This window comes from Salmo salar, chromosome ssa01 (genome assembly GCF_905237065.1).
Source record: "Salmo salar chromosome ssa01, Ssal_v3.1, whole genome shotgun sequence".
Lineage (NCBI taxonomy): Eukaryota > Metazoa > Chordata > Actinopteri > Salmoniformes > Salmonidae > Salmo > Salmo salar.
In genome coordinates, this window is record NC_059442.1 from 51,079,052 (window position 1) to 51,106,690 (window position 27,639).

The 27,639-nt window shown below is 40.7% G+C and overlaps 1 protein-coding gene and 1 long non-coding RNA gene across 2 annotated transcripts; one reads left to right on the forward strand and one right to left on the reverse strand.

Annotated features, from left to right (window-relative positions):
• Positions 1 to 210: 210 nt before the first annotated feature.
• On the reverse strand, positions 211 to 5,222 carry LOC106604482 (uncharacterized). Its single transcript, XR_001328679.2, has 3 exons — positions 4,353 to 5,222; positions 4,080 to 4,202; positions 211 to 861 (listed from the first exon to the last, which is right to left on the reverse strand). It is a non-coding gene; the product is annotated as an uncharacterized lncRNA (long non-coding RNA).
• A 6,918-nt stretch (positions 5,223 to 12,140) lies between these two features.
• On the forward strand, positions 12,141 to 20,568 carry LOC106604156 (leucine-rich repeat flightless-interacting protein 2-like). The gene is made up of 9 exons (XM_014198575.2): positions 12,141 to 12,242; positions 14,360 to 14,530; positions 15,006 to 15,098; positions 18,352 to 18,484; positions 18,683 to 18,732; positions 18,877 to 19,057; positions 19,295 to 19,374; positions 19,558 to 19,662; positions 19,769 to 20,568. The coding sequence occupies exons 1-9, from the start codon at positions 12,141 to 12,143 to the stop codon at positions 19,871 to 19,873; spliced, it is 1,020 nt and encodes a 339-aa protein (XP_014054050.2). The 3' UTR covers positions 19,874 to 20,568.
• The last annotated feature ends 7,071 nt before the right edge of the window (positions 20,569 to 27,639 follow it).

Consider the following 27,639-nt stretch of genomic DNA (forward strand, 5'->3'; position numbering starts at 1 on the left):
TTTATCTAACAAAACATACATGTATTGTGTAACATGAAGTCATATGAGTGTCATCTGATGAAGATCAAAGGTTAGTGATTAATTTTTCCTCTTTCTGCTTTTTGTGACTCCTCTCTATGGCTGGAAAATGGCTGTGTTTTTGTGTGTTGGCGCTAACCTAACATAATCATATGGTTTGCTTTCGCCGTAAAGCATTTTTGAAATCAGACACTGTGGCTGGATTAACAAGTAAAGCTTTAAAATGGTGTATAATACTTGTATGTTTGAAGAATTTTTATTATGAGACCACTAACGGGATCAAGCCATAACAGGTTTTAACTTATCAAAACCAACCATAGAAGGATATCATTCATAACCACTCAGGACTGTTAGCCTCCCTTGTAATTGTGCCTGTAGGGGTCCTTTGTCAACATGGTCTCCCACAGGCCACTGTAGGACTTGTCCTTGAAATTGTGGCTGACCAGGATTTTCAGCCCCTGCCACTCATCCTGGATTGCAGCCATGTCACACCCCGATTGAACAGAGCAAGTGAGTTTGCAAATATGCAAACATAACATTCTCATATGGCAATGCAGTGTGAAATAAATTCTTACCTCTCTAGGGCTCCTTGAAATGCCTCATCAGGTCTGCCACACCATCATCGCCATGGGTGAGAAGGCTGGCCTGGTCTTCTGGTCATGTGTCAGGGTTTATCACTCTGAAAGACTCCACTGCGGTCTGGACACCCTCATCCTTCAGCAAACCACCAAACCTGGCTTTGAGATCATCCATGCCGATGTTGATGGCCGGCTCCATATGCTGCTTCAGCTGGGGATTGGCGAGGTCCATGAAGCCTTTCAGATTCCCCTTCAGTGTTATTCCCTTTAACAGAAATAACACACACACACACACACACAATGAAATGTTTGGCCATTTGTCTGTCTCCCATAAAACATTTTTTAAAGACTCCTCCACTGCATTTCCCTCCTTATCCTCAAATCATTCTATTGGGCAACGTACATTGATTCTCACACCGAGAATCTGTCCTCGCGGCTTAAACAATGACGTGGCTAATATATGGATTTTTCCCGCTTTCAATTTTATTTTCAAAAAAAAAACACATTCTGTGATGTGCTCAGTTTTTGGCGGCATGAAGCTTTCATTAGACCAATGAAATTGCCGAACGGGTTAATGTCAAACAACTTTTTTGTTTACTGTTTAGATTAAATTGAGCGCTCTCAAACTTCCCATCATTCTGATTACGGTAGTCATTTTGTCACCCTCATCATGGCAAAGACACGGAGAATTGCAAATGATGCAGTTTAAGTTGAAGGCGATTGATCTGGCTGTTGGAAAAGGAAATAGAGCTGCTGCACGGGAGCTTGGTCTTAATGAGTGGATGATAAGACGTTGGAAACAGCAGTGTGAGGAATTGACTCAGTGCAAAAAGACAACTAAAGCTTACTGCTAATTTTTTATTTTAAGCCGTGTTTCATTAAAGCCTATTTATTGTTGTTACAAGCCGTGTTTCGTTAAAGCCTGTGTAAAGTTCATTTGTTTCAATGTACCGGTAGGCACCTGCGGCTTATAGACATGTGCGGCTTATTTATGTTCAAAATAAAAATAAAAATTAAATTCAGTGGGTGCGGCTTATATTCAGGTGCGCCCAATAGTCCGGAAATTACGGTAATCATCGATTTCTCTTACATCCTAACAAGCTCTCATCCTAACACACTTGGAATCTCCTCATCACCCTGCTGCTGAGCAAGCATGGTCTGGATATTCTCCAGCATGCCTCCTGCCTTTGCCCTAAGCTTTAGTGCTTCCTGTCTGGTCACGGTCTTCCTCAACTCTGATGTGGCTTGGGGGAGGATCAGGTCATTCCTTTGCAGAGTGAGGCTAAGTGAGGATAGCTCCTCAAGCATGTCTGAGAAAATGGCAGAATATACAAGAGTGCATTCTCCATTTCCCGCTTTATCTGTTAAGTAGTGAGTAAATAAACTGTCACCTGTCAATTACTTGATTCTGAAAGTTTGAGTCTTGAACCAATTTTTTAAAACTAGTGTGGTATTACATTTCCTGTGTAAAACTGAACTTCTTTGCCCGCCCTTGAATTTCCGCTGTTGATACTACGGCCAGGTCCTGCAGAACAACGGAGTACTGGCCTTCGTCGGCAAGGTCCTTGCCTTGTCCATGCTGCAAGAACACTGAGTGTTCTGTGGACATGGGGTTCCAGTGAGTTCCCTTGACGGTGTGCAAATATCCACACCGAGCTCTTGCCCGGGAACATAGAGCTCTCATTTGGATCTTCCGCTGAAGTGATACATCTTCCATATCAGATTCAGAAGGTGGTACATGACAGACACCTTTGGCTCTTTCTTCTGAACGGTCAGTATTGGCCAGCTCTAGCCTGTGAAAGTCAGAACAGAATCTTCCAAACAATTCAACGTCTCCTTCCCCCCTGTCTCTTGTGCCAACAGAAAACAATTCTATGGTATTTACCATTCCAGCACTTAGCACAGACAGACACAGTATTGTTTAACATTCTCTGCAAGCAAATAAAACTAAATCATAGAGAATTTATTAGTTACAAACCTGTGGCATATAGTGGATTGAGATTACACTGTGTGCACAATTATTAGGCAAATTGTATTCCTCTGGATTAATTTTATTGTTGAACAAATACAAACACAATCCAAAATGTTATTGAACCTCAAACCTGAATGTTTAACAAAGGAAAAGTGAGTTGTCTTTCTCATGGAAATATAAGTGTGCACAATTATTAGGCAACTAAATTACAAAAACAATCTCAACTCACTTGTTGATTCTCAATTTTTAGAGTAAGTGTAACAGATAAGTAACACAAAATGACAATTATCAAAAAATGTTGGCCTTTCACAAATATTCAGTGACCAATATAGCCACCCTTATTTTCAAGAACTGCCATGAGCCTTCCATGCATGGAGTCTGTCAGTTTATTGATCTGTTCACGATCAATTTTCGCTGAAGCAGCAACCACAGCCTCCCAAATGCTGTTCAAAGAGGTGCATTGTCTTCCCTCACTGTAAATTTCACATTTGAGAAGTTCTCAATAGGATTTAAGTCAGGTGAGGAAGGGGGCCAGGTCGTTATTCAGGCATCTTTGAGGCCCTTGCTGGCTAGCCAAGCAGTGGAGTACTTGGATGCATGTGATGGAGCATTGTCCTGCATAAAGATCATGGCCTTCTAGAATGCTGAGGACTTCTTCCTGTACCACTGTTTGACGAAAGAATCTTCCAGAAACTGGCAGTAGGTTTGGGAGTTGAGTTTCAGTCCATCTTCAACCCGAAAAGGTCCAACTACCTCATCCTCAATGATAGCAGCCCATACCAGTACCCCTCCTTCACCTTGCTGGCACCTGACTCAAAGTGGTGCCCTGTGTCCATTACTGAGCCAGCCACGGGCCCATCCATTTGGTCCATCAAGAGTCACTTTCATTTCATCTGTCCATAAAACCTTTGAAAAATCTGTCTTCAGGTATTTCTTTGCCCAATCTTGACGCTTCAACTTGTGAATCTTATTCAGTGGTGGTCTTGTTTCAGTCTTCTTGACCTTGGCCATGTCTGAGCACTTGACACCTTGTACTTCTGAACACTCCAGGTAGGTTGCAGTTCTGGAATACGGTGGCACTGGAGGATAATGGGTTCCTGGTAGTTTGATGTTTAATTCTTCTCAAGTCTTTTGCAGTTAATTTGCGCCTTTTCTTCCCCATGCGTTTTTTGCGCCCCAGTTGACTATTCGCAACAAAACGTTTGATTGTCCGGTGGTCACACCTCAATAGTTTAGCTATTTAAAGAGTGTCGCATCCGTCTGAAAGGCATTTTACGTTTGGCTTTTCAGTGTCAGTTAAATCTCTTTTTTGGCCTATTTTACCTGAGGTAATGAGGCTGCCTAATAATTATGCACACCTTGGTATAAGGTGATATTCACTTTTGCCACACCCTCCCTCATTACACAAATACATATCACCTGAAAATGATTAAATCCAATAAGAATTCAAGTTTATATGGTTTGGAGTTCGAAAAAGTGAATAGAAATAATGATAAGATCAGAATACTCACTTGCCTAATAATTGTGCAAGCAGTGTATATGCCCCCCTGCCTCTCTCTGCAAGTGGGCAATCACTCCCCCACGTTGGCACCATCTGCCCCGAAGGAGAGGCACTTTATCCATGACCCTCCATCCTTTGGACAAACAGCACAAAATGCAGCCTTGATGGCATCCAAAACATCTTGAATGACAACACAAAAAAACGATTATACAAAAGTATCTCCATTACAAATAATGATTAAACTTGACACAAGAATAAAGCCTATAAAGGAGAAACAATTTACCAATGGCATGGGAGTGCTCAAGGGTCTGTTGTCCGACCAGGAGACTGACTGGCTTCCCATCCTCCAACAAGGCATATAGAAAATCTTGCATTTGGTGTTGGATATATCAGTGTCTATTAGAACGGCAAGATACTTTGCGGCTTTCAGCTTTGCTGACAGGCTCTCTCATTATGTCAGCAATTTGACCGATCATCTCCGCACATTTTACCTCATTGTCGTATGTGGGATTAATGTTAACTCCGTTTTTGTGGTGGAGTCTGATAAGCGGCCCAAATTTGACTGAAGTTTCTTCCTTCACAATGAATATGCGATGTTTATCTTCAATTTCAGCTGCCTACTCTTCAGACAGCAGCACTTGCCTCCTCAATGCTGCTGATACCCCGACTGATGGTTTCTCCTGTCTCAACAGGTACAGATCTCTGCACTGGATATGCCGCCGCGAAATGTTCTCTTTTCAGGTGCGAGTTTCCTGACACGAAGGACGAGCCTGTTTCTGCCCTCTACAATATTTGCAGAACATGACGTTGTTTTCGAACTCTAGCCGTGGGAACATTTTGAGCCAATTCGCATTGAATCTATATGTTCTCCCTCCGCCGGCTACAGTGGACGTTGAAGTGACAGCGGGGGTCACGGTAGCTTCGCTAACATTTTTCTCAGCAGCTTCGCTAAAGTTGTTCTCAGCATCCCTAACGTTATCCACCTCAGGAAAACCTTGTGAAAAGGCTTCATTAGTTGAACCTTGCGAATTCCCCTCGCCGGATTCTTCTTTCTCGTCTCTTTTTCGCTTAAAATAAAATTGTATGGGCTTCATTTTTAGAGATGTCTTGCAAATGAATTTATAGCCTATACCGATACTTTTTTCCAGTGTTGTTCACCTTTCTCACTCTGACTAGACTGCGTCATCACAGAAAACTCTACTGTGATTGGCGCATGCCGCTTGTGGAATGTAGGGACCTGTAGTTTTTAAACAATTAGCAGCGGGGGGGGAATATATCACGGTAGGTTGTAATCTTTACTCCCACACTCTGCTCGCACATTTCTATTTTTAGGGGCAAATGCAAGTGAAATACTCACACTGTAGAACCCTGTCCTTGCAACATGGGGCTGTGCATTATCATGCTGAAACATGAGGTGATGGCGGTGGATGAATGGCACAACAATGGGCCTCAGGAACACGGTATCTCTTTGCATTCAAATTGCCATCGATAAAATGCAGATGATCCCGCAGGCGAAGAAACCAGATGTGGAGGTCCTGGGTTGGTGTGGTTACACTTGGTCTGCGGTTGTGATGTCGGTTGGATGTAATGCCAAATTCTCTAAAACAATGGAGGCTTATGGTAGAGAATTAACATTAAATTACCTGGTAACAACTCTGGTGGACATTCCTAGTCAGCATATCAATTGCACGCTCCCTCAACTTGAGACACCTGTGGCATTGTGTTGTGTGGCAAAAGTGCACATTTTTACAGTGGCCTTTTATTGTCCCCAGCACAAAGTTGCACCTGTGTAATGATCATGCTGTTTAATCAGCTTCTTGATATGCCACACCTGTCAGGTGGATTGATTATCTTGACAAAGTAGAAATGCTTATTAACAGGGAGGTAAAAAAAAGTGTGCACAATGTGAGAAATTAGCTTTTTGTACATATGGAACATTTCTGAGATTTTTTTTATTTCAGCTCATGAAACATGGGACCAACACTTTACATGTTGCGTTCATATTTTTGTTCATTTTATTTCCGCACTATGAGGTTGGAATAATATTGTGAAAATGATAATGCCCTTTGTGTAAGAGCTGTTTGAAAAGGTTGCCTTAAATTTCAGCCTGTTTTGGTGGGATAGAGTTTTAAATTAGTTAATAGACCAATAGGAAAGAGTTCCAAACCTCTCTGCCAATAACAGCTCATTTTCAGTTTCCTCCTCCCCACTCAGACCACTCCCAGATGGTCCTTGCAAAATTCTTGTTTGAGTTATTACTCTTTGCTAAGAAGTAGAGGCCTTGTAGTCAGACAAAATTAGTATCGTAACAGATATGGGCAATTTTCTGAATATGATTACGATCTAAATATATTTTGTAATTATCTGTGATCAGGGTGAAAAAAATATATTCTGGTGCCAGCATGCATCTTTCTCATGTCGGTCAGTCAAGTGAGGCTCTACATGGTCTAAATAACTCAACTGGCTAGTTTGCCTGTCTGTAAAGAGAAGGGCGGGGTGTACCTTGGTCCTGCTGCTCTGATTGGATAGTGAAGCTGTATTTCTCTGTCCACTCGTGTCATAATTTCACCCGATCACTTTCACTTCTGTTTCAGTCTGATCATTCAGACTGCTGTTGCCTCTTGTTAGCCTGCTACTATGATTAATCAAATGGCAAGGACATTTGCTATCAGTGTGCATAATATCTAAGAAGGGGGGCGAGGGTAAGAAAAAAAGGAGGTATTTCTGTCTGTAAAAAGGCCTTTTGTGGGGAGAAACTCATTCTGATTGGCTGAGCCTGGCCTCCCTGTGGGTGGGCCTGGCTGCCAAGTGGGTGGGCCTGTGCCCTCCACTTGACACATCAATGCAGCCCAAGAAACGTTCTTGAATAAAGCCCTGATCATCCACATTACTGGCTATAACTTACAACTGCGAGTGACAGTTGATGTCTGTGGTTTCAGCCATGCGGGAAAAAAAAGCTTTTACATACTTTTACGGTCACTGACAAGCTAGCTAATTGGCTGTTTAGCTTGCTAGGACACCCACAAACTTGTTTTTAGACATATTAACCAGTAGGGATGTGCATCTTTTCCTTTCAAGACAATTCGATGTGTATCTAGATACATGGGTTACGATACAGGAACAATACGTTTTAGTTTAAAACCATTTGGTTTGATTAGAGGAACGAATCGATGTGATTCGGTTCAATGCTATTTGATTCGATGCACAAACATTTGTTGCATTAACACATTAATTTTCCATTCTAAATGAAAATCTGTTGCTAATGGAGCTTATGAGCTCTCTGAGCTGGATCTCTGTGTGTCTGTGTGTGTGTGTGTGTGTGTGTGTGTGTGTGTGTGTGTGTGTGTGTGTGTGTGTGTGTGTGTGTGTGTGTGTGTGTGTGTGTGTGTGTAAATCATGTGTATGTAGGCACCTGAGCTGAGCCCCCCCCTCCCATTTGATCTGAAATCACAATCACACACTAATTAATTTGTCAAATGTAAAAGTGTTTGAGCTAGTAATGTATCAATATTTATCTTCAAAAATGTGCACAACTTTGTATTTCACCCTCGTCTCATAATCGAATGGTTTAGACCAGGGGTGTCAAACTCATTCCATGGAGGGCCTAGTGTTTTTTCCTTTCAGTTAAGACTTAGACAACCATGTGACGAGTGTGTAAAGTCTCAAGGCAAAAGGTGGCTACTTTAAAGAATCTCAAATATGAAATATATTTGGATTTGTTTAGCAATTTTTTGGAGTAGGTGTGCCCAAACTTTGGACTGGTACTATGTGTTGCCCAAAAATGCAGTAGTGTCAAAGTCTGTTTCTTCTTACCTTCTCGTTGAGTTGCAGTTTGAATATGCAGACCTTCATCCATTACCTGATTTATGCAGCTTTTTCAATAAAAAGGGTTCTTAAGAAAAAATTAAAATCCACTAAATTGTCATTAGCTAGCCATTCTGGTGGATATAACTGGATTCTGGTAGTTAGTTAGCTGCTTGCTACTACAAATTTGTGCAATTTATAAAAAAAATGTCCTTGCTAACTTGACACGAAAATAAAGTTCTAAAACTAAGAAAACTGTAGATTGAATAAACTAATTTGAATTGAATAATATACAAAAAATGCTTAACTATCTCAATCTATCCAACAATGTCATCATTTCACCAAGCTTCTAAATCACATGCGTAATACTAGGTTCATTCTCTGATCCTCTAATTGGATGGACAACATATCAGTTCATACGGCAAAAGCTTTGATTGGTTAGAGGATGTCCTCCGGAACTCGTCATAGTTTTTTACATTTAAGTCATTTAGCAGACGCTCTTATCCAGAGCGACTTACAAATAGTTACCATGTAGGTCTATGGAAGGGGGCATAGCTTGAGCCCTGAGCTGGAGATAATTTATTTGGTACATCTTAGATAGTTAATTTATAATAAGCAGTGGCCACCAACCCCCCCAAAATAGTTGGTATTTCAGAATACCCCAGTATACAGGGTATATACTGTATACTGCTCAAGCTTAGTGGGAGAATAAGTGAAGCCAAGGCCCGGTGGTGTCAGATGGCAGGGTTGGTGTTGAATGACAGTCCTGGGGTGTGTTGACTGTTTTTATTTGCTATGTTGACTTGAGCTCTAACTAAGGTGCTTTGTTTTATATTGTTTTCCAGCCGTCTTCGCGCTGCACGACTCCCTGTCTCTCTGCGGGCAACTTGGCCTCCCTGGGGGGGACCTCCTTGAGACGGGGCAGTGCAGACACGGGCAGTATTGTCGACCCTGACACCAGTCTGAGTGAATTTAGGGTAAGATGCCTGCGCGCCAACACACACCTCCACTTGCATAACCACCATTAGGTGTCATTACAACCTGTTAGATAAGTGTTACGTGTCAGTACCAGTAACAATACCAATGTTTTCTAATAAACACTAACATTTAAACATCAATCCATTTACTTTTTACAGTGAACCATTTGTGTAGTAGTTTACTCTTCCGCACTACTGTTTTATTTGAGGTCAGAGAATAATATCTGAAACATCCACACTTCTCTCGGCTTTCCGTAGCAACGGTGATCAAAATTGTTCATGTTTTAAACAATTCTAATAAATGCAACAGTTGGACAATGATGAAGATACTCCAAACTGGTATGCATCTGGTATTGACTGAATTATAGCGCATTAAAACGTTTTACTGGCACGGACTAAGAATGGAGTTCAGGGATTCTGGTGGGAATTCAGGTATTCATTTTGTCAAATTTCAGTTTTTTTTTCTTAGAATTCACTCATACATTTTCTAATGGTATCAGGTATTTATTTTGTGTTAAAATAAAGACAATTAGATTTGCCTTATTTGCATAAATATACTGGATGTCCAGTGCCTTCAAAAAGTATTCAAACCCCTTGACTTTTTCCACATTTTGTGTTATAGCCTGAATTTAAAATGCATTAAATTGAAATTTTCACACAATACCCAATAATGTCAAAGTGGAACTGAACTATGTTATAAAAAAATGAAAAGCTAAAATGTTCTGAGTCTAAGTATTCAACCCCTTTGTTATGGCAAGCCTAAATAAGTTCAAGAGTAAAGTCACATAAGTTCCATGGACTCACTCTGTGTGCAATAATAGTGTTTAACATTTAAAAAAAATGTATGACTACCTCATCTCTGTACCCCACACATACAATTATCTGAAAGGTCCCTCAGTTGAGCAGTGAATTTCAAACCACAAAGACCAGGGAGGTTTTCCAATGCCTCGCAAAGAAGGGCACCTATTGGTAGTTGTGTAAAAAAAAAAAGCAGACATTGATTATTCTTTTGAGAATGGCAAAGTTATTAATTGCACTTTGGGTGGTGTGTCAATAGACCCAGTCACTACAAAGATACAGGCGTCCTTCCTAACTCAGTTGCCGGAGAGGAAGGAAACCGCTTTAGGTATTTCCCCATGAGGCCAATGGTGACTTTAAAACAGTTACATGGCTGTGATGGGAGAAAACTGACGAAGGATCAACAACATTGTAGTTACTCCACAATACTAACCTAATTGACAGAGTGAAAAGAAGGAAGCCTGTACAGAATAAAAAATATTACAAAACATGCATCCTGTTTGCAACAGGGCAATAAAGTAATACTGCAAAAAATATGGTAAAGCAATTCACTTTTTGATCTGAATAACAAAGTGTTATGTTTGGAGAAAATTACTGAGTACCACTCTCCATATTTTCAAGCATAGTGGTGGCTGCATCATGTAATGGGTATGCTTGTAATCGTTAAGGATTGTAGAGTTTTTCAGAATAAAATATCTATAGTATGGAGCTAAGCACAGGCAAAGTCCTAGAGGAAAACCTGGTTGTCTGCTTTTCACCCGACACTGGGAGATTAATTCACCTTTCAGCAGGAAACACAAGGCCAAAATCTGCACTTTAGTTGCTTACCAAGAAGGCAGAGAATGTTCCTGAGTGGCCGAGTTAGAGTTTTGACTTAAATCTACTTAAAAATATATGGCAAGAGCGGAAAATGGTTGTCCAGCAATGATCTGCAACCAATTTCACAGAATTTAAAGAATTTTTAAAAGAATAATGGGCAAATGTTGCACTATCCTCTTGTGGAAAGCTCTTAGACTTACCCAGAAAGGCACTCAGTTGTAATCGATGCCAAGGGTGCTTCTACAAAGTATTGACTCGGGTGTGAATACTTATGTATATTAGATATTTCTGTATTTCATTTTCAATCAATTTGTAAATATTCTTAACATGTTTTCACTTTGTCATTATGGGGTATATTGTGTGTAGATTGGTAAAAAAAAATATATATAAATGATACATTTTGAATTCAGGCTGTAACATAACAAAATGTGGAATAAGTCAAGGGGTATGAATACATTAATATAAAGGGGTGGAACAGGGCTGGAACCACAAACTTTCTTTGTCTAGGCCTACCTGCACTATCCTGCACTGTCTAGATTTCCTCATTTAATTACTGTTGTCACGTTCTGTTGCATAATTCAACAAGCGTGTCAATAGCAAGATACCCTCGGATCAAAAATCAACATGCTTGGCTCTAGATTACACCTATCTATACATACTTTACATTGTGAGATCAGACATCACTATTATCCAAGTTTTCACTTTGGTGTTTGACAGGTCATTATAAGCATTTCCGCGTTCGTAACTTTAACGGGGGAAAACAACAGGCACAAGCAAGAGTATGAAAGAGTCGCTGGAGTAAAATGAAAGCAATCAATCCAGCGAGATTTAAGTGACAAGTGGATTTTGCGTCCCTCAAACACAGGAAATAGATTGCTTAAAAAGACAGATCCTCAGGTGGGCGGGGCATGTGCGTTGCTACTCAGCACCTCATTTAACATGTGGGCTTCATGTATGCACGGGAAGATTGTATGTGACATGTTTTTTAAACTTCCTATAAAGCTGTCATCCTGCATGTCTGGGCCTACCGTTGGGTAAATGTTACGGGAATTAAGTTATCAATGTTCTTAAACCGAACTTCAATTTAACTACTCAGTTTGTATACCAGAAGGTGTAAGGTTCTGGTTGAAAGAAACAGACTGAGACCCAGCCTACAATGATCAGAACGTTTATTTACGAGAGCTCTAAAATCCATACAATGCAAACAGCCTTTTATATTACACATTTCGTCATACAAATGTCCCTCCTCTTCTCTAACACTGACGATGCAGTTTACAAACTTTGCTACAACACATACATTGTTTCTCATATCTTGCACCTGGTACCCAATCCACTGTAAGCCTCAAGGTTTCTCCCCTCCCTGGGTGGGGAGACATTCTTCCTGTTATCACTTCCTCCGTGGTCCCAAGTTGTCTGTTAACAATTCCCCTTTTCCTTGAACGTCTCACTTACATTGCTAAATATTAAAGTCTCAGCTTGTCCCATGCACACACATTAGTACATTAACATTATAATCACTCGGTTATACATTTTCAGGGTGAAATCATTTAGTCAAACCTTTAATCATATCATTTCCATTACGTAAATTACTGTCTGGAGATGCCAACAGCATGGGTGCTTTGTTTGAAATCTGTCCTTAATTCTTCCTGGTTTCCCCCTATTCACCCCAACCCATGAACCCTTTCTTCCCATCTGCTCTACAGGACATCTATGATCTAAAGGACCAGATTCAGAATGTAGAGGGGCGGTACATGCAGGGACTTAAAGAGCTGAAGGTAGAGAGACCTGAGCTCAGTGTGCCTTCTCTTGTCCCCTGGTAGCCTTATGGCATCACTAACCCCACTGTACCTACATCTCACCCCCTCTAGGGCCCCACACTGTAACCGCTAACTGTAACACCAAAAACACTCAGTCTGATGGCATGTTCCCTGCATGACCTTTCCTGCTCAGTTTGAAACGCACTGTTTATGGCATGGATTGAAAACCTCGTTTGAACTCTAGCAGTGCTTGGGGAGTAAGAACAAGACCATGAATTGTCTTGTCTTTCAACAATCTTCTGTCTGTTGGATGGGTTTCCAGGTTTGTAGTCCTACGCTAAAATCTATAATTCGCTTTCATTCACACAGCTCTGAGGAACTCCTGGTTTCTTTTCTGTAGTCACTCTAAAAGCTCACTGTTCTCTGAATCTATTTGTGTTCAAAAGGGTAGTTGACTAACACACCTGATTCCTGGCATGTCCTGCACTTTGGTAGAACTGAAACACAATAGCTGAACTCACTCCAGTTTGATATATTTTTGATCTTTGTTCTCAAGATTTTTCTTTTTGAATTATTTAATTTATTTAGTGCTTTGAATCATTCCTCAGACTGAATCAGTGCACCATCGATATCAAGTGGATCTGTTTTTATCACTTGTCCATCTCGGGTTTTGTGAAATTGATTACAATGTAAGCCAATTCCAAGGTGGGCTTCAGAGGGAGCATTGTGATGAAGTTTCAACACCCCATATTTTCAAACACAATCAAACCTGAGTTGGACAACTGATGGAACACTTGAGAAAAGTTACCTTTCCTCTGTTATAGATCGTATTTAAAATATGACTAACGTTCATACCTTTTATGTGTCTTGATATGAGTATTGTTAATTTAATGTAAGAACTCGAGTCACTGTTAAATGTGTCATACTGAATGAGTCATTTGAAGGTTGAGGTTGCATTTAAGACTCGCCAGTGTGTTTCAAACATCCCAAACATGGTTTCCTAGTTGAGAGACTAAATTAACGTACGAATACATTTAGTGTGTTGCTCCTATTATCAGTGTGGTCTAGGGTTGGGAGACATCAACCTTTGTCCTATTGTGATTTATCTACCCATAAAACATTGTGATATGCGATGCTACTGGACGAATCCTGATGAAAAATGATGTTGAAAGCCTGGGCAGAAGCTAAGTGCAGGCAATGCTAATCTTTTCTGATATTCCTTTCTGGTGGAGGAGTTGGACAGGTTTATTTGTGTCTGTGGTGTGCACATGATGGAGCAGTGACTGTCTGATGATGTTATAGGCCTACATCATGGCCTGGATAGAAGCATTCTTCAGAACTGGATAATAGTTGCTTTATTTGCCTCATAAAATGGAGCAAACTATTTGTGTTTAAAAGGGTAATTGACTAACACACCTGATTCCTGGCATGTCCTGCACTTTGGTTGAACTGAAACGCAATAGCTGAACTCACTCCAGTTTGATATATTTTTGTTCTTTGGAATTGAGAGTTCCTTATTTATTAATTTTTTATCAGTGGCTTGAATCATTCCACCGACTGAATCAATGCACCATCGATATCAAGTGGATCAGTTTTATCACTTGTCAATCTCACTAGTGTCCTTTATAATAAAAATAATAATAAATAGGTTTAGGCTATAGCCTAAATGCCCATGAATGGGAGAGAGAGAGAAATAATATTTTCTGAATGGACATTTTGCGCCGCTTTGGTGGAATTCTCCGCTCTGTCTGGCCTACATTCCTCTCTTGCATTCTGTAGGCTATATAGAATATTTATTGAAATAGGCTATAGCAAAAAGAAATAGGCAAATTACTCGGAATGTCACTTGTGTGTTGCCCTGCTGTGCACTGCGAGACTGTTTTCTTTACTGCGCGGCGCCAGTCAAGTTCAAATAAGCTAAACCATCGTTGTCTGTCACATCACGATGTTGTCACCATTGATGATGGCTGTTAATCATCGTCGACAGACGATACTATTGCCCAACCCTAGTGTGGTTGTGCAGAGCTGTACTATTATTACTGTAATTACTATAGTAATAATAGTAATTATTGTTCTGTGGTATCTCCCTCATGGTTCATTCTGTAAAGAGGTGTGTGTGTGTGTGTGTCTGGTAGGAGTCGCTGTCGGAGGTGGAGGAGAAGTATAAGAAAGCCATGGTGTCGAACGCACAGCTGGACAACGACAAAGCCAACCTCATCTATTACGTGGACACACTCAAAGATGTCATCGAGGAGATGGAAGAGCAGATGGCCGAGCTGCGTAGGGAAACTGAGGACAAGTCTAAGGTGAAGTGTTAAACACTCTCTCACACACAGCATAGTAGATAACCGTTATCATCTGCTGTTAACATATGCAGACTCGGACAGAGGTGAGCATATGCAAATTGCAGCAAAGTCTCCAACCGCACTATCAACTTGTTCACATACTTTAACTCATTCATGTGTGCAGGTCTTATAATCAGCAAAGCGGCCAAGTCCAACTGCACCATTGTCTGTCTGACCATGAGATCCACTGCTCTTTGCTGACAATGGGTGTAGCTATATAATTCCAGAGGAAACAAGGCCAAATCAAAATTCTCCCTGATCCAATTACCTGGCTAGAGTGTAAACGTCTATGGTGTAAACGTCAATGGAATCTTGCTCACTGCCCATGACTGCACTCTTTTTTTGGGGTGGTTTTGAGATTTTTAACTTGTGTAATGAAGAATGGTTGCACTTTCTGATTGATTGTGACTCTTACAACGGCCCTCTTTCATTCCAGGAACTAGAAAGACAAAAGCACACATGCACAATCCTGCAGCACAAACAAGTGGAGTTAAAGGAGGGAATCCGCCAAAGAGATGAGCACATTGCGGTATGGCTGCACTAAGAAAACCAACATTTGGTGGCCATCACTTCACACCTACACTTCCATTCTTTACAGTCCTGTAGTCTGTGTACTGCAGTAGCTTGATAAAGATCCATAGTGTGAGACTATACTTCTCTCTCTCATAGTCTCACACTCATCCCAGTGTCTCCTCTCCTGTTTCATTGTTTTCTCTGTCTGGTCTTTGTCACTTTTCTTTGCCTCGTCTCTCTATACTGAAATGATCTCTATTCCAGATCATTTTCTGGCCACATGTCTTTTTTTCTGGTCCCTTACTTTTCATCACTCTATCACTCACTTTTCTATTCAAGGCCATCTACATTTTTTATGTTTCATCCTGTCATTTCTCTTTCCATCCTTGTCATCTATTTTATTCTGTTTTTCATTCTATTTTACCCTGTATCCCGTATCTCACTCTCTGTACGCAATACCACTAAAGGAGAACCAGCAAATCCAGACTAAGTTAGATACCCTCACCAGAGAGGTGTTTTCCTTGCAGGAACCGATAAACTGGAAGGACAAAAACATTGGGGTAGGAGGTCACGCTTGGGGAGGCTCTGAAGGATTGTGAGAGGCAATAGATGTGCACAGACAGCTTGTGTTGTTTTGGTTTGTATGTTTCTCTCTGACCAAATGGAAATTGAAGGTTTGTGTTTAGATTCAATACCCTTCACCCAGAAGTGTACAGTCGTTCACTCCCTTCCCGTGTATTTAAAAGCATTGGGTTGGTGCAAGCATGGCTGGAGGGAGTTTCCACCATATTCCTTACATCAGTCCAATTCCTTTTAAATCCATGAGGGGAAGTCTTATGAGTGTACAATTCAGCAGAAGGCTAAGGAATCGGACCACCCATATAAACCTCTAGAGTTTCCTGAAGGAAACTTGGTGCTGATTCACCGATCAATGAAATCTGTATCAGGTAATCGACTGGTCCTAAACAGTTTATTGCCTCTCATAGTTGCACGACAGGGACTCTGTATAATAGCCAGTAGTTGTTGGACCAATTCTAATTCACAGTTTGGAGTTTCCCTAAATTTGCATGTGATATGATGATTGTGGGCTCACTAATTTCATAAACTTTTGATGCTGTGGTCATTTTAGGTTAAGATGTAGGTTTTGTGTGCACTCTGTAAAGTTTAGTCAGTGCAAGGGAAACTGTGAACCTTCAAGCATTTGATGTGTATCGGGGGAAAAAAAGAGAAATTTCTCCCTTTTTAAAACTCATATTTTATTTACCCTGAAATGACAGCATGAAATCCATTTAAGTTATATAGGCCTAGACTTAAAGCTCTGCCTCTCTAGTGTCAGATTGATATTTTTATTTGGCCTTTAGCTCTCCCTTACATAACTGTTTTGTCATGTGGTGTTTTATCTGTGAGCATGTGGTGGTTGTGTCAACATCTGTCGCTTTGCCTTTCCAACTCAACCTTACCATTCTGGTGTACCGTTTGCATGTCTATACAGACAAATATGCATCTACAAAGGTCATTGTAGTGTGCATGCATATACTGTACGTATATCAGTCTTTCCAACCATTCCTCCACTTCTTTTCTCTCCTTTCTCTTTCCTTTTGTCTTCTCTCCTTTCTCTTTCCTTTTGTCTTCTCTCCCTCCTGCGTGTGGTCACCAAGCCCTAGAAAGACAGAGTTATTTGATTGCATTGGGAATGAGAGGGATGAGCTGGCTGACATCAAGGCGAAGGCCAAAACAGGAGAGGTAGGTCTCACCACCAGAGGGCTGGGATTAGTCTATATCCCCATTGAATAGACGAAGTAGGTTCCAGGAATAAGCTTGCTAGAAACAACATGTGTCAGGGAAAATGTATCGAGTAAAAGGTACATTATTTTCTTTATGAATGTAGTGAAGTAAAAGTAGTCAGAGAATAGTAAAGCACAGATACCCCCAAAAAAACGACTTAAGTAGCACCTTAAAGTCTTTTTTTACTTAAGTACTATACACCACTGATCCAATCTACACGGAGAAAACGAACCCGCAAACAAACAAAAGGTATACCATATTATGAACGGATAAAGATGGAATCTGCTGATGTAGCTTTCCTCTACAAACAAGGGAACATGAAGAGACAGTCAGAATGGCATATATACTGTATAATGAACTAAGCAAACACAAGCAGAGAAATGAAGGACCTAGAGAAAAATCAGACCACAACATATATCCAATCAAGGTAAAAAGTTACAGATTGAATATTTATATGTCCGTGTTGGCTCAATTGGCCTGTGCATTTTACTTCGGGGGACCAGTACGGGGGGAAAAAATGTATGAAATGTCTGAAATGTATGCATTCACTACTGTAAGTCGCTCTGGATAAGAGCGTCTGCTAAATGACTAAAATGTAAATGTAATGTAATGTATGTAGCTATGTATGTCTTCTTGTGTACCTAAGTTTGTTTTGTCTTTTTTCCGACTAGGTTGTTTCTTCCACAAATGTGTTGAACTACACGGAGTATAACAAACATTAGGAACACCTTCGTAATATTGAGTTGCACCCCCCTTTGCCCTCAGAACAGCCTAAATTTGTCAGGGCATGGACTCTACAGGGTGTCAAAAGCTTTACACAGACGCATGTTGACTCCAATGCTTCCCACAGTTGTGTCAAGTTGGCTGGATGTCCTTTGGGTGGTGGACCATTCTTGATACACACGGAAAACTGTTGCGCGTGAAAAACCCAGCAGCGTTGCATTTCATGACACAAACTGGTGTGCCTGGCACCTACTGCCATACCCAGTTCAAAGACACTGAAATATTTTGTCTTGTCCATTCACCCTCTGAATGGCACACATACACAATCCATGTCTCAATTGTCTCAAGGCTTAAAATCCTTATTTAATCTGTCGTCTCCCCTGAATTTACACTGAGTGAAGTGGATTTAACAAGTGACATCAATAAGGAATCATAGCTTTCACCTGTTCAATCTGTCATGGAAAGAGCAGGTGTTCTTAATGTTTTGTATACTAAGTGTATGCTGTGTGTCTGTCAGTCTGTGTACAAGCAATGGAAACCTCAGTAAACCGTTACTTCACACAGCTCTGTGGCTTATTGCATTTCAAACCGTGAAATACAATAAGTTGTAAACCCCTCTATGCTGCCTCACTCTAGCCAAGTTTCAATGACCATACTATCATGGTCCAATTCACACTGAGTGGTATGCTAGTGTTGATATTGGGACATAGCCTCTCTGTGTTGAGATCCTCTTTTAACCCTGTGTCCCTTTGACTCCTTAGAAACACGGCCTGGCCATCATCCCAGAGGGAATGCCTAACGGGGACATCAACCATAATGACCCAGCCACAGGGATCACCGGGGTCGCACAGGAGGCTGCCCAGGTGCTGGAGTCAGCAGGGGAAGGGTCTCTGGGTGAGTGGAGGGGACAGAACAGGTTCTCCTAAAGGGAGCGGTGGGAGAAATAAATGAATTAATATCTGTGATGTACATGTGTTATTCAGTCAATAATACACCAGGGGGCGAACTTCATTGTTATTTTAGCACAATGGTGTTGCGGTCATAGTTGCAAGGCACCTTTTTTATAATTATTATATTTTTTCATCTTTGCAGATGTTAGGATACAAAAGCTTGCGGATGAAAAGGACGAACTCTTAGCCCAGGTACATGTATAATTTTCCTCTTCGATCCCAGTGATGTCTGGCAGGGCTATACTAGTTTCCTCTTGACTATTTTCTCATGGTCTTTTTTAACTGTCTGTTCAGGTATAATAAGTCATGCTGTCCATACTGTGTGGTGTCCGTTAGATCAGGAAGTTGAAAATGTGTCTGGAGGATGAGAGGCAGAAGCACTCCAAGATGGAGAATGCCTTCACAGATGGAGAGAGGATGGAGAATGCCTTCACAGATGGAGAGAGGATGGAGAATGCCTTCACAGATGGAGAGAGGATGGAGAATGGCACTGACCTGCACTTCATTGAGATGCAAAGTAAGTCCCGTTCCTGCCCAAACCTACAAAAGTTCACACTACCATTCACACAAAACATACAAAGGCATAAACGTCACCATTGATACAAAGCCTATGCACACTCACTAAAAGGCTTTCTCTTTACATTAAACACACACTGCCAAAAAGAAACTAACAGCAAGGCTCACATCTTAATTCCCTTGTCCTGTGTAATGTAAATGTACTAACTCAAATGTTCTAATGTTTTACTCTCTGCAGGAGATGCCAACAGACAGATAAGTGAATACAAGTTCAAGCTCTCGAAGGCAGAACAGGAAATGGGCACAATGGAACAAAACGTAAGTCACGGAAACACTGACATACTTTCCATATGTACCCTAGCTGACCAAATGCAAACTGCTGAACCAGACACATTAATATACATACATTTTAGTGTTTGAATGAGAAAATGAAAATAAATGTCAGCGTCAGATGTGAAGGTTGCATTTACTTTGTTTCTGTTTCATTATCCTCATATCTAGATCAACAGACTTGAAGGACAAGTGTCCAGATACAAGGCATCAGCGGATAACTCAGAGAAAATAGAAGATGAACTGAAAATTGAAAAAAGGAAACTTCAAAGAGAGGTAAGGAACAAAACAATAGATAAAAAATGTCAGTGGCCGATGTTTGATTTGACATAAAACATAGTCTAACCTTTCATTTCTAACCATTCCCCTCTTTTTCCCACAGCTGCGGATTGCACTAGATAAGATTGAGGAGATGGAGATGACCAACAACCACCTAGTAAAGCGCCTTGAGAAGATGAAGGCCAATCGGAACGACCTTCTGTCTTAGCAGTGAAGGCCGCTGGATTGCCACAGAAGCCGTTAAACTCGTACCTTTGACTGCCATATTGCGTCTGGAGCACGTTTCCATTCTTCCTCAGTAACACTTGTTGTGTAGCAAAACCAAAAACACTTACAGAAAAAAGCAACACTGGTAGCAGAGAGGCAGAAGTATTTTTTAAATAAAATATAGGCATTGGTTTGTCTTTTTTGTGTGCCAGTGTCTTTCAAAGGGAACCTCAAAAACCTATTAAACCATAGTTATTAGGGGATGATGATGACTCTAATAAATTCGCAACTCATGACTTTATTTTTCAATGCTTTGGACTACATGTTATTCACAAGGTTTTACTTATCTCTGGCTGGGTGCTTGGCTATTTCTTTGTTTTGTATTTTTTGATAAGTTGCATGAATGAGTATTATGATTATTTTGAACTGTTAAACCCTCAAGGCTGCTCTCTCTGGCCTGCACCTATCTATAATCCCTCACACAGTGAAGTGCCTTCTCACACCTAGAGACTGAGGGTTTTACATTATCTTAAGATTTTAAACAAATATAATAACTTGTACAAAATAATGTATTTAAAGGTGCAGTCATGATTTGATGAAATATATAGAACCAATTGTTTTGAGATTTCATAAAGAATTTAAAAATATATATATATTTTAAAAGATTTCTTGAAAATAAATGTGCAAATGACAGAACTGTGTGTATATATAAGGTGGATTTATTTTTTTGCATGGGTTATGGCACAGTGAATTCCCTTTTTTTAAGAGGAGTGATGATTCAGGGTTCTTTGAGCTAAAAAAGAAAGGCAAGTACAGCAACAGAAGACGGCACTACATTCCACTTTGTCCTCAAACCTTGTTCATTGCTCTGAAAGCCAAGCAGTTTCAAGTCTCAGGACCACACAGTGATTGTGACTGGGGCACCTACTGCATTGAAATACTCTATGAATAAACTCTATACCAGATTTATACTGGCCTTTTTTTGTAACATTTTTCCAACAATCATGAACAAATTGTTAGATATTTTTTATTACTGTTATATAATTTTCCTTGTTTTGGGTCAACATCAACAAACTGTACATACAGTATGTACATATATTTGAATTCCAAAACGGTAACATAAAACATAACCAACAAATACTAAAACAATGATTATACATTCCCTTTCAGTGCTCTGCTTTTTATTGTATTTTTTATTTTTACATTTCATTAACACTTTGTTTTTCTTCCTTACATACCTTTATTAATAATTTGACTCGCAACACTGTGGCTGTAGTGTGTAAAATACCTACACAACAAGATATTTATTTTATACAAGAAAGTGACCAAGGTCCAGTTGACCCATAAATTAATCAAATTTGTATATTGACACCTCTCAGAGTATCTGCAAGATTAGGGGGAAGAGATGGCAAAAAGGGGTCCCATATTGTATAGAAATCTCCTTTGTTCCTAAATATAGCACTAATTTTCTCCAGTGGTAACACTTTCAAGATCTCACAATACACTGATTTATTGTTGGTGGGTGATCTTTTATCCAGTTAAGGAGAATGCATTTGCAGGCCAGAAATGATACTTTTTTAAGAAGATTGAGCTGTGCTAAAGTAAGTGAGGGCCTGTTCCCGACGACACCCAGTACAAATAGCCATGGGTTCATTCTTATAGGACATATGAACATGCCCTCAAGCTCTGTTTTGACGTTTTCTCAGAAGATTTTACTCAATGGGTAAATCTTAATGAAATGGAGCGGGTTGAGATTTTCAAGTTCCTTGGTGTCCACATCACCAACGAACTATCATGGTCCAAACACACCAAGACAGTTGTGAAGAGGGCACGACAACACCTTTTCACCCTTAAGAGACTGAAAAGATTTGGCATGGGTCCCCAGATCCTCAAAAAGTTCTACAGCTGCACCATCGAGAGCATCCTGACCGGTTGCATCACCGCCTGGTATGGCAAATGCTCGGCATCTGACCGTAAGGCGCTACAGAGGGTAGTGCGTACGGCCCAGTACATCACTGGGGCCAAGCTTCCTGACATCCAGGACCTATATTCTAGGCGGTGTCAGAGGAAGGCACAAATAATTGTCAAAGACTCCAGTCACCCAAATCATAGACTGTTCTCTCTGCTAGGAACAAAAGGCTCCTTAACAGCTTTCACCCCCAAGCCATAAGACTGCTGAACAATTAATGAAATGGCCACCAGGACTATCTACATTGCCCCCCCCTTTAGTCAATTTACAAATTACCTCGACTAACCTGTACCCCCGCACATTGACTGGATACCGGTAACCCCTGTATAATAGCCTTGTTATTATTATTACTTTTTGATTTTATTCATTTTTTTTAACTTTCATTCATTTAGTAAACATTTTCTTAACTATTTATTGAACTGAGTTGTTGGTTAAGGCCTTGTAAGTAAGCATTTCACGGTAATATACCTGTTGTATGCTAATATACCTGTTGTATGCGGCTTTATTAACTCAATGATTATTTATTTTTTACATTGCAGACTGATATGTGACACGTATTAATGCGAAAATAACATGCAAAACAGGCCCTGAATGATGGGTCGTCACTATGTTGGGTGCACTGATTGGTGTCACCTCGTCAGTCAGTATGTGTTACACCTGTGCTGGTTGCCATGCTGTTAGTGGGAAGGTGTTTCACCTGTATTGACCCAGGTGCTATTTAGGAGTGGCTGGCCCAGTGCTGATGAGAGATGTTGGGGAGAGCTACACTTTACTTCAGCTGTGGTGCGATTTCGAGCACAACCTATTTAAATTTGTCAGAGCACGTTAGCGCTTTTCAATACAGATTACACCACGCCTGTGAGTTTGCCAGTGAGAATCTGGAGAAGGCGCAAACAAAATAAAAGTTTGGTATGATCGAAAGGCCCGAAACCGCACTTTCGATGTGGGTAACCAAGTCCTGGTTTTGTTGCCCGTTCTGGGGTCACTGTTGCAGGTTCGCTTTTCAGGCCCTTACCTCATAATGAGAAAAAAAAATGTAATCTGGATTACATCATTGCCACACCAGAGCACAGGAGAAACTCGGCTGTGTCATGTCAACATGTTGAAACCACACTTCACCCACTACGATTGGCGGCAAAGTTGGTGGAAACCAGTAATCATGTTCTGCCTGTGGCCATTGCTGTCACCGTTGACTATAGTCTTCTCAATAGTATGAGGAAAGCCCAATACACCCTGTGCCAGTTGGACGGTTGAGCAACTGAGATTTTGGAAAACCTTGATGTATTTTTTGCATACTTGTCTGCGGAGGAAAAAGGCGACATTGTTGCACTGCTTTTAGAATACTAGGGTTTATTCTCAGACGTGCCAACCCAAACAAATGTACTCGAGCATGACATTGACATTGGGGACTCTGCCCCGATCCAACAACATGCCTATCGAGTGAACCCTTTAAAGAGAGGAAAGTTACTAAGAATATTGTAGGAGTTTCCCCTTGAAATCAGACAAGTCTGTGGTAAGGAAAACTTGGTTGTTGATTGTCTTTCAAGGGTGGTCAGTTCATAAGTTTTGTGTTGTCTTTAGCCGTGTGTAGCCCTGGCTCACCATTTATTTTGACTGTACGTTTTGCCGTTTTAGATATGAATATTGTTTTGGTTGCACTCGTACCAGGGGGATGAGAGTTATAGAAATGTATGTACGTTTTTCAAAACGTCTACGTTTTCGGCAGCTATATAAAAAAATAGATATATATATATTTTATTTATTTTAAGTGGCTGTTTTTGTCTTGTATTTAATGATTGACAGCCACTTTATTTTGGAGAAGGCGATGCATAAGTAGCGACACATTTAAGTTGATTATGTTGTGCGATGGAAGTTGTTTTCTGTTGGTGGTGAGCAAACTTGTCCAACAAAAATATAGGCTTTGGTTTTTCCATTTATGTTATGAAATTGGACTTGCACTTATAGCACGTAGGGTGCATCGATTGGTGTCACTTCGTCAGTTAGTATGTGTAACACCTCTGTTGGTTGCCATCTCGTTAGTGGGAAGGTGTTTCACCTGTGTTGGCCCAGGTGCTATTTAGGAGTGCCTGGCCCAGTGCTCCAGTGGAGCTTGAGAGATGTTGGGGAGAGCTACACTTTAATTCTTTATTGAAATGTTTTTATTTCACCTTCATTTAACCAGGTTGACCAGTTGAGAACAAGTTCTCATTTACAACTGCGACCTGGCCAAGATAAAGCAAAGCAGTGCGACAAAAACAACACAGAGTTACACATGGGATAAACAAACGTACAGTCAATAGAAAAGAAAAATAGAAAAATCTATGTACAGTGTGTGAAAGTGTAGAAGAGTAGGTAGGTATGCAATAAATAGGCCATAGAGGCGAAATAATTACAATTTAGCATTAATACTGGAGTGATAGATGTGCAGATGATGTGCAAGTAGAGATACTGGGGTGCAAAAGAGAAAGAGGGTAAGTAATAATATGGGGATGAGGTAGTTGGCTGTGTACAGGTACAGTGATCGGTAAGCTGCTCTGACAGCTGATGCTTAAAGTTAGAGAGGGAGATATAAGACTCCAGCTTCAGAGATTTTTGCAATTCGTTCCAGTCGTTGACAGCAGAGAACTGGAAGGAGAGGCGGCCAAAGGAAGTGTTTGCTTTGGGGATGACCAGTGCAATATACCTGCTGGAGCGCGTGCTACAGGTGGGTGTTGCTATGGTAACCACTTCAGCTATGGTGTGATTTTGAGCTCTACCTATTTAACTTTGAAAGAAGCCTGAGTGTTTGTGTTTTGCTCCATAGTCTTTTTACTCTCTATCCTAAGTTGTTGTGGGTATTTCTTTTAGTTTGTCTTTGCAGAGGCAAACCTAGTGGGCATCCATGGTGGTTGTCTTTTAGAACCCATTACTAGGGGCTTTGCCAACTTTCAGTGGGTGCTTTTCAGAACCCATTTTGAACCCCTTTCTGTATTGTTTTGTTGTTAAAGTGATTTTCTTTGTCAGTTCCCTTTGCTGTAACCGACATTTTGAGTTTGTCATAACAGTTGAAAGCACAGAATCGTCTCGAATGTCATTGTATGCTGTAGCATTAAGATTTCCCTTCAATGGAACTATGGGGCAGCTCTAAAAGGGCAGACATTTGACAAACTGACCTTTTGGAAAGGTAGCATTCTATGACGGTGACACGTTAAGTCACTGCACTCTAAAGTAAGGCCATTCTACTGCTGAAGTTTGTCTATGGAGATTGCAAGGCTGTGTGAACGATTTTATACACCTGTCAGAAACGGGTGTCCACATACGTTTGTGTATTATTCCATTTATTAAATTATTTTTTGTTATACAGTGCATTTGGAAAGTATTCAGACCCCTTGGCTTTTTCCACATTTTGTTACATTACAGCCTTATTCTAAAATGCATTACATTTTGTTTATCAATCTACACACAATAACCCATAATGACAAAGCAGGTTTTGAGAAATGTTTGCAAATGTATTAAACATAAAAAACTGAAATACCCTTATTTACATAAGCATTCAGACTCTTTGCTGTGAGACTTGAAATGTAGCGTGGGTACATCCTGTTTCCATTGATCATCCTTGAGATGTTTCTACAACTTGATTGGAGTCCACCTGTGGTAAATTCAATTGATTGGACATGATTTGGGCAGGCAAACGCCTGTCTCTATATAGTCCCACAGTTGACAGTGCATGTCAGAGCAAAAACCAAGCCATGAGGTCGAAGGAATTGTCTGTAGTGCTCCAAGATATATTGTGTCGAGGCACAGATCTGAGGAAGGGTACCAAAACATTTATGCAGTATTGAAGGTCTCTTAAATGGAAGAAGTTTGCAACCACCAAGACTCTTCCTAGAGCTGGCCTCCTGGCCAAACTGAGTAATTGGGGGAGAAGGGCCTCGGTCAGGGAGGTGACCAAGAACCCGAGGGTCACTCTGACAGAGCTCCAAAGTTCCTCTGTGAAGATGGGTGAACCTTCCAGAAGGACAACCGTCTCTGCAGCACTCCACCAATCAGGCCTTTATAGTAGAGTGGCAAGACGGAAGCCACTCCTCAGTAAAAGGCACATGACAGCCCGCTTGGAGTTTGCCAAAAGGCACCTAAAGGACTCTGACCATGAGAAACAAGATTCTCTGGTCTTATTTAACCAACTCTTTCGCTGAATGCCAAGCTTCACATCTGGAGGAAACCTGGCACCATCTGTACGGTGAAGCATGGTAGTGGCAGCATCCTGCTGTGAGGATGTTTTGCAGGGACTGGGAGACTAGTCGGGATCAAGGGAAAGATGAATGGAGCAAAGTACAGAAAGATCCTTGATGAAAACCTGCCCAGGACATCAGACTGCGGGGAATGTTCAACTTCCAACAGAACAACAACTCTAAGCACACAGCCAAGACAACGCAGGAATGGATTAAGGACAAGTCTCAATGTCCTTGATTGGCCCAGCCAGAACCCGGACTTGAACCCGATCACACATCTCTGGAGAGACCTGAAAATAGCTGTGCAGCGACGCTCCTCATCCAACCTGACAGAGCTTGAGAGGATCTGCAGAGAAGAATGGGAGAAACTCTCCAAATACAGGTGAGCCAAGCTTGTAGCGTCATACCCAAGAAAACTTGAGGCTGTAATCGCGGCCAAAGGTGATTCAACAAAGTACTGAGTAAAGGGTCTGAATACTTATGTAAATGTGATATTTCAGTTTTCAAAATCAAAAAAACTGTTTTTGATTACTTATTATAGAGTAAAAAAAATGTTTTTTAGCACGTAGGTTTTTTTTTAATAAGGCTGTAACTGAATGTGGAAAAAGTCAAGGGGTCTGAATACTTTACAAATGCACTGGGACCATCTAAAGGGGATGCAAAAGTCTGGGGTCATTTTAAGAATTCTACCCAACCATGATAATGGCAGGTCCATCCACCTATGTAGGTGTTCCTTAACTGCCGAAGTACAGGTACAAAGTTGCTGTTAGACAGGTTGTGATGTTGTGATTTTTATACCAAGATAAGCAAAAAGAAATTTGTCCAATTGAATGGGAAGTCATTCAAATTGTTGTCGCTCACTCAAGCTCCCTAGGGGCATAGCTTCTGATGTATTGGAATTATTTTGGAGCCAGAAAAAGATCTAAACCTCTTTAGTCAATAAGAAAGGGAACAGAGGTTTATGGTTTAGAAATGAATAGCATAATATTTGCATATAGAGAGATGTGAGTTTGTTTTCTAAATCTCGACACCTGTAAGACCTTCCTGAGTACGTAAAGCCTCTGCCAGAGGCTCTAAAACCTAGGCAAATAACAGAGGTGACATTGGGCAACCCTGGCGTGCCCCTCTACCCAAAAAGAAAGTGGGTGACTGCATTCCATTTGTTATCACAGCGGCCTGGGGCATGTTATATCAACTTTATCCAGTTAACAAAATTCTCTCTTACTTTCCTACTTTAAATAGGTTTGGCCATTCTATTCGGACAAATGCCTTCTCGGCATCCAATGATAGAGACACTGCTCTATTGCTCACAGTGTTGTATTATGCTGAGGAGACGTCTGACAATTGTAAATGAATGCCTTTGCGTTATAAAACCAGTTTGGTCCGGCTTTATTAAAAAGTTGGTAGAAATCTTTCTAGTCTCCTAGCCAGGATCTTAGATAGGAAATTACTGTCCACATTAATAAGGGACACAGGCCTATAGCTAAAGCAGAGTTCGGCTTGCTTATTTTTCTTAAGAATGAGAATATTAGCAAGGTTTGAAGTGGGAGGGAATTCGCCCCTGGCAAATTAGTCTGTATACATTCT

Bases quoted from the DNA above. Each gene is read 5' to 3' on its own strand.
- LOC106604156 (XM_014198575.2), top strand. From the start codon at position 12,141: ATGAACCCTTTCTTCCCATCTGCTCTACAGGACATCTATGATCTAAAG. The intron at 14,531-15,005 runs GTGAAGTGTTAA...CTTTCATTCCAG, and splicing joins AAACTGAGGACAAGTCTAAG to GAACTAGAAAGACAAAAGCA. The intron at 15,099-18,351 runs GTATGGCTGCAC...TTGACTCCTTAG, and splicing joins AAAGAGATGAGCACATTGCG to AAACACGGCCTGGCCATCAT.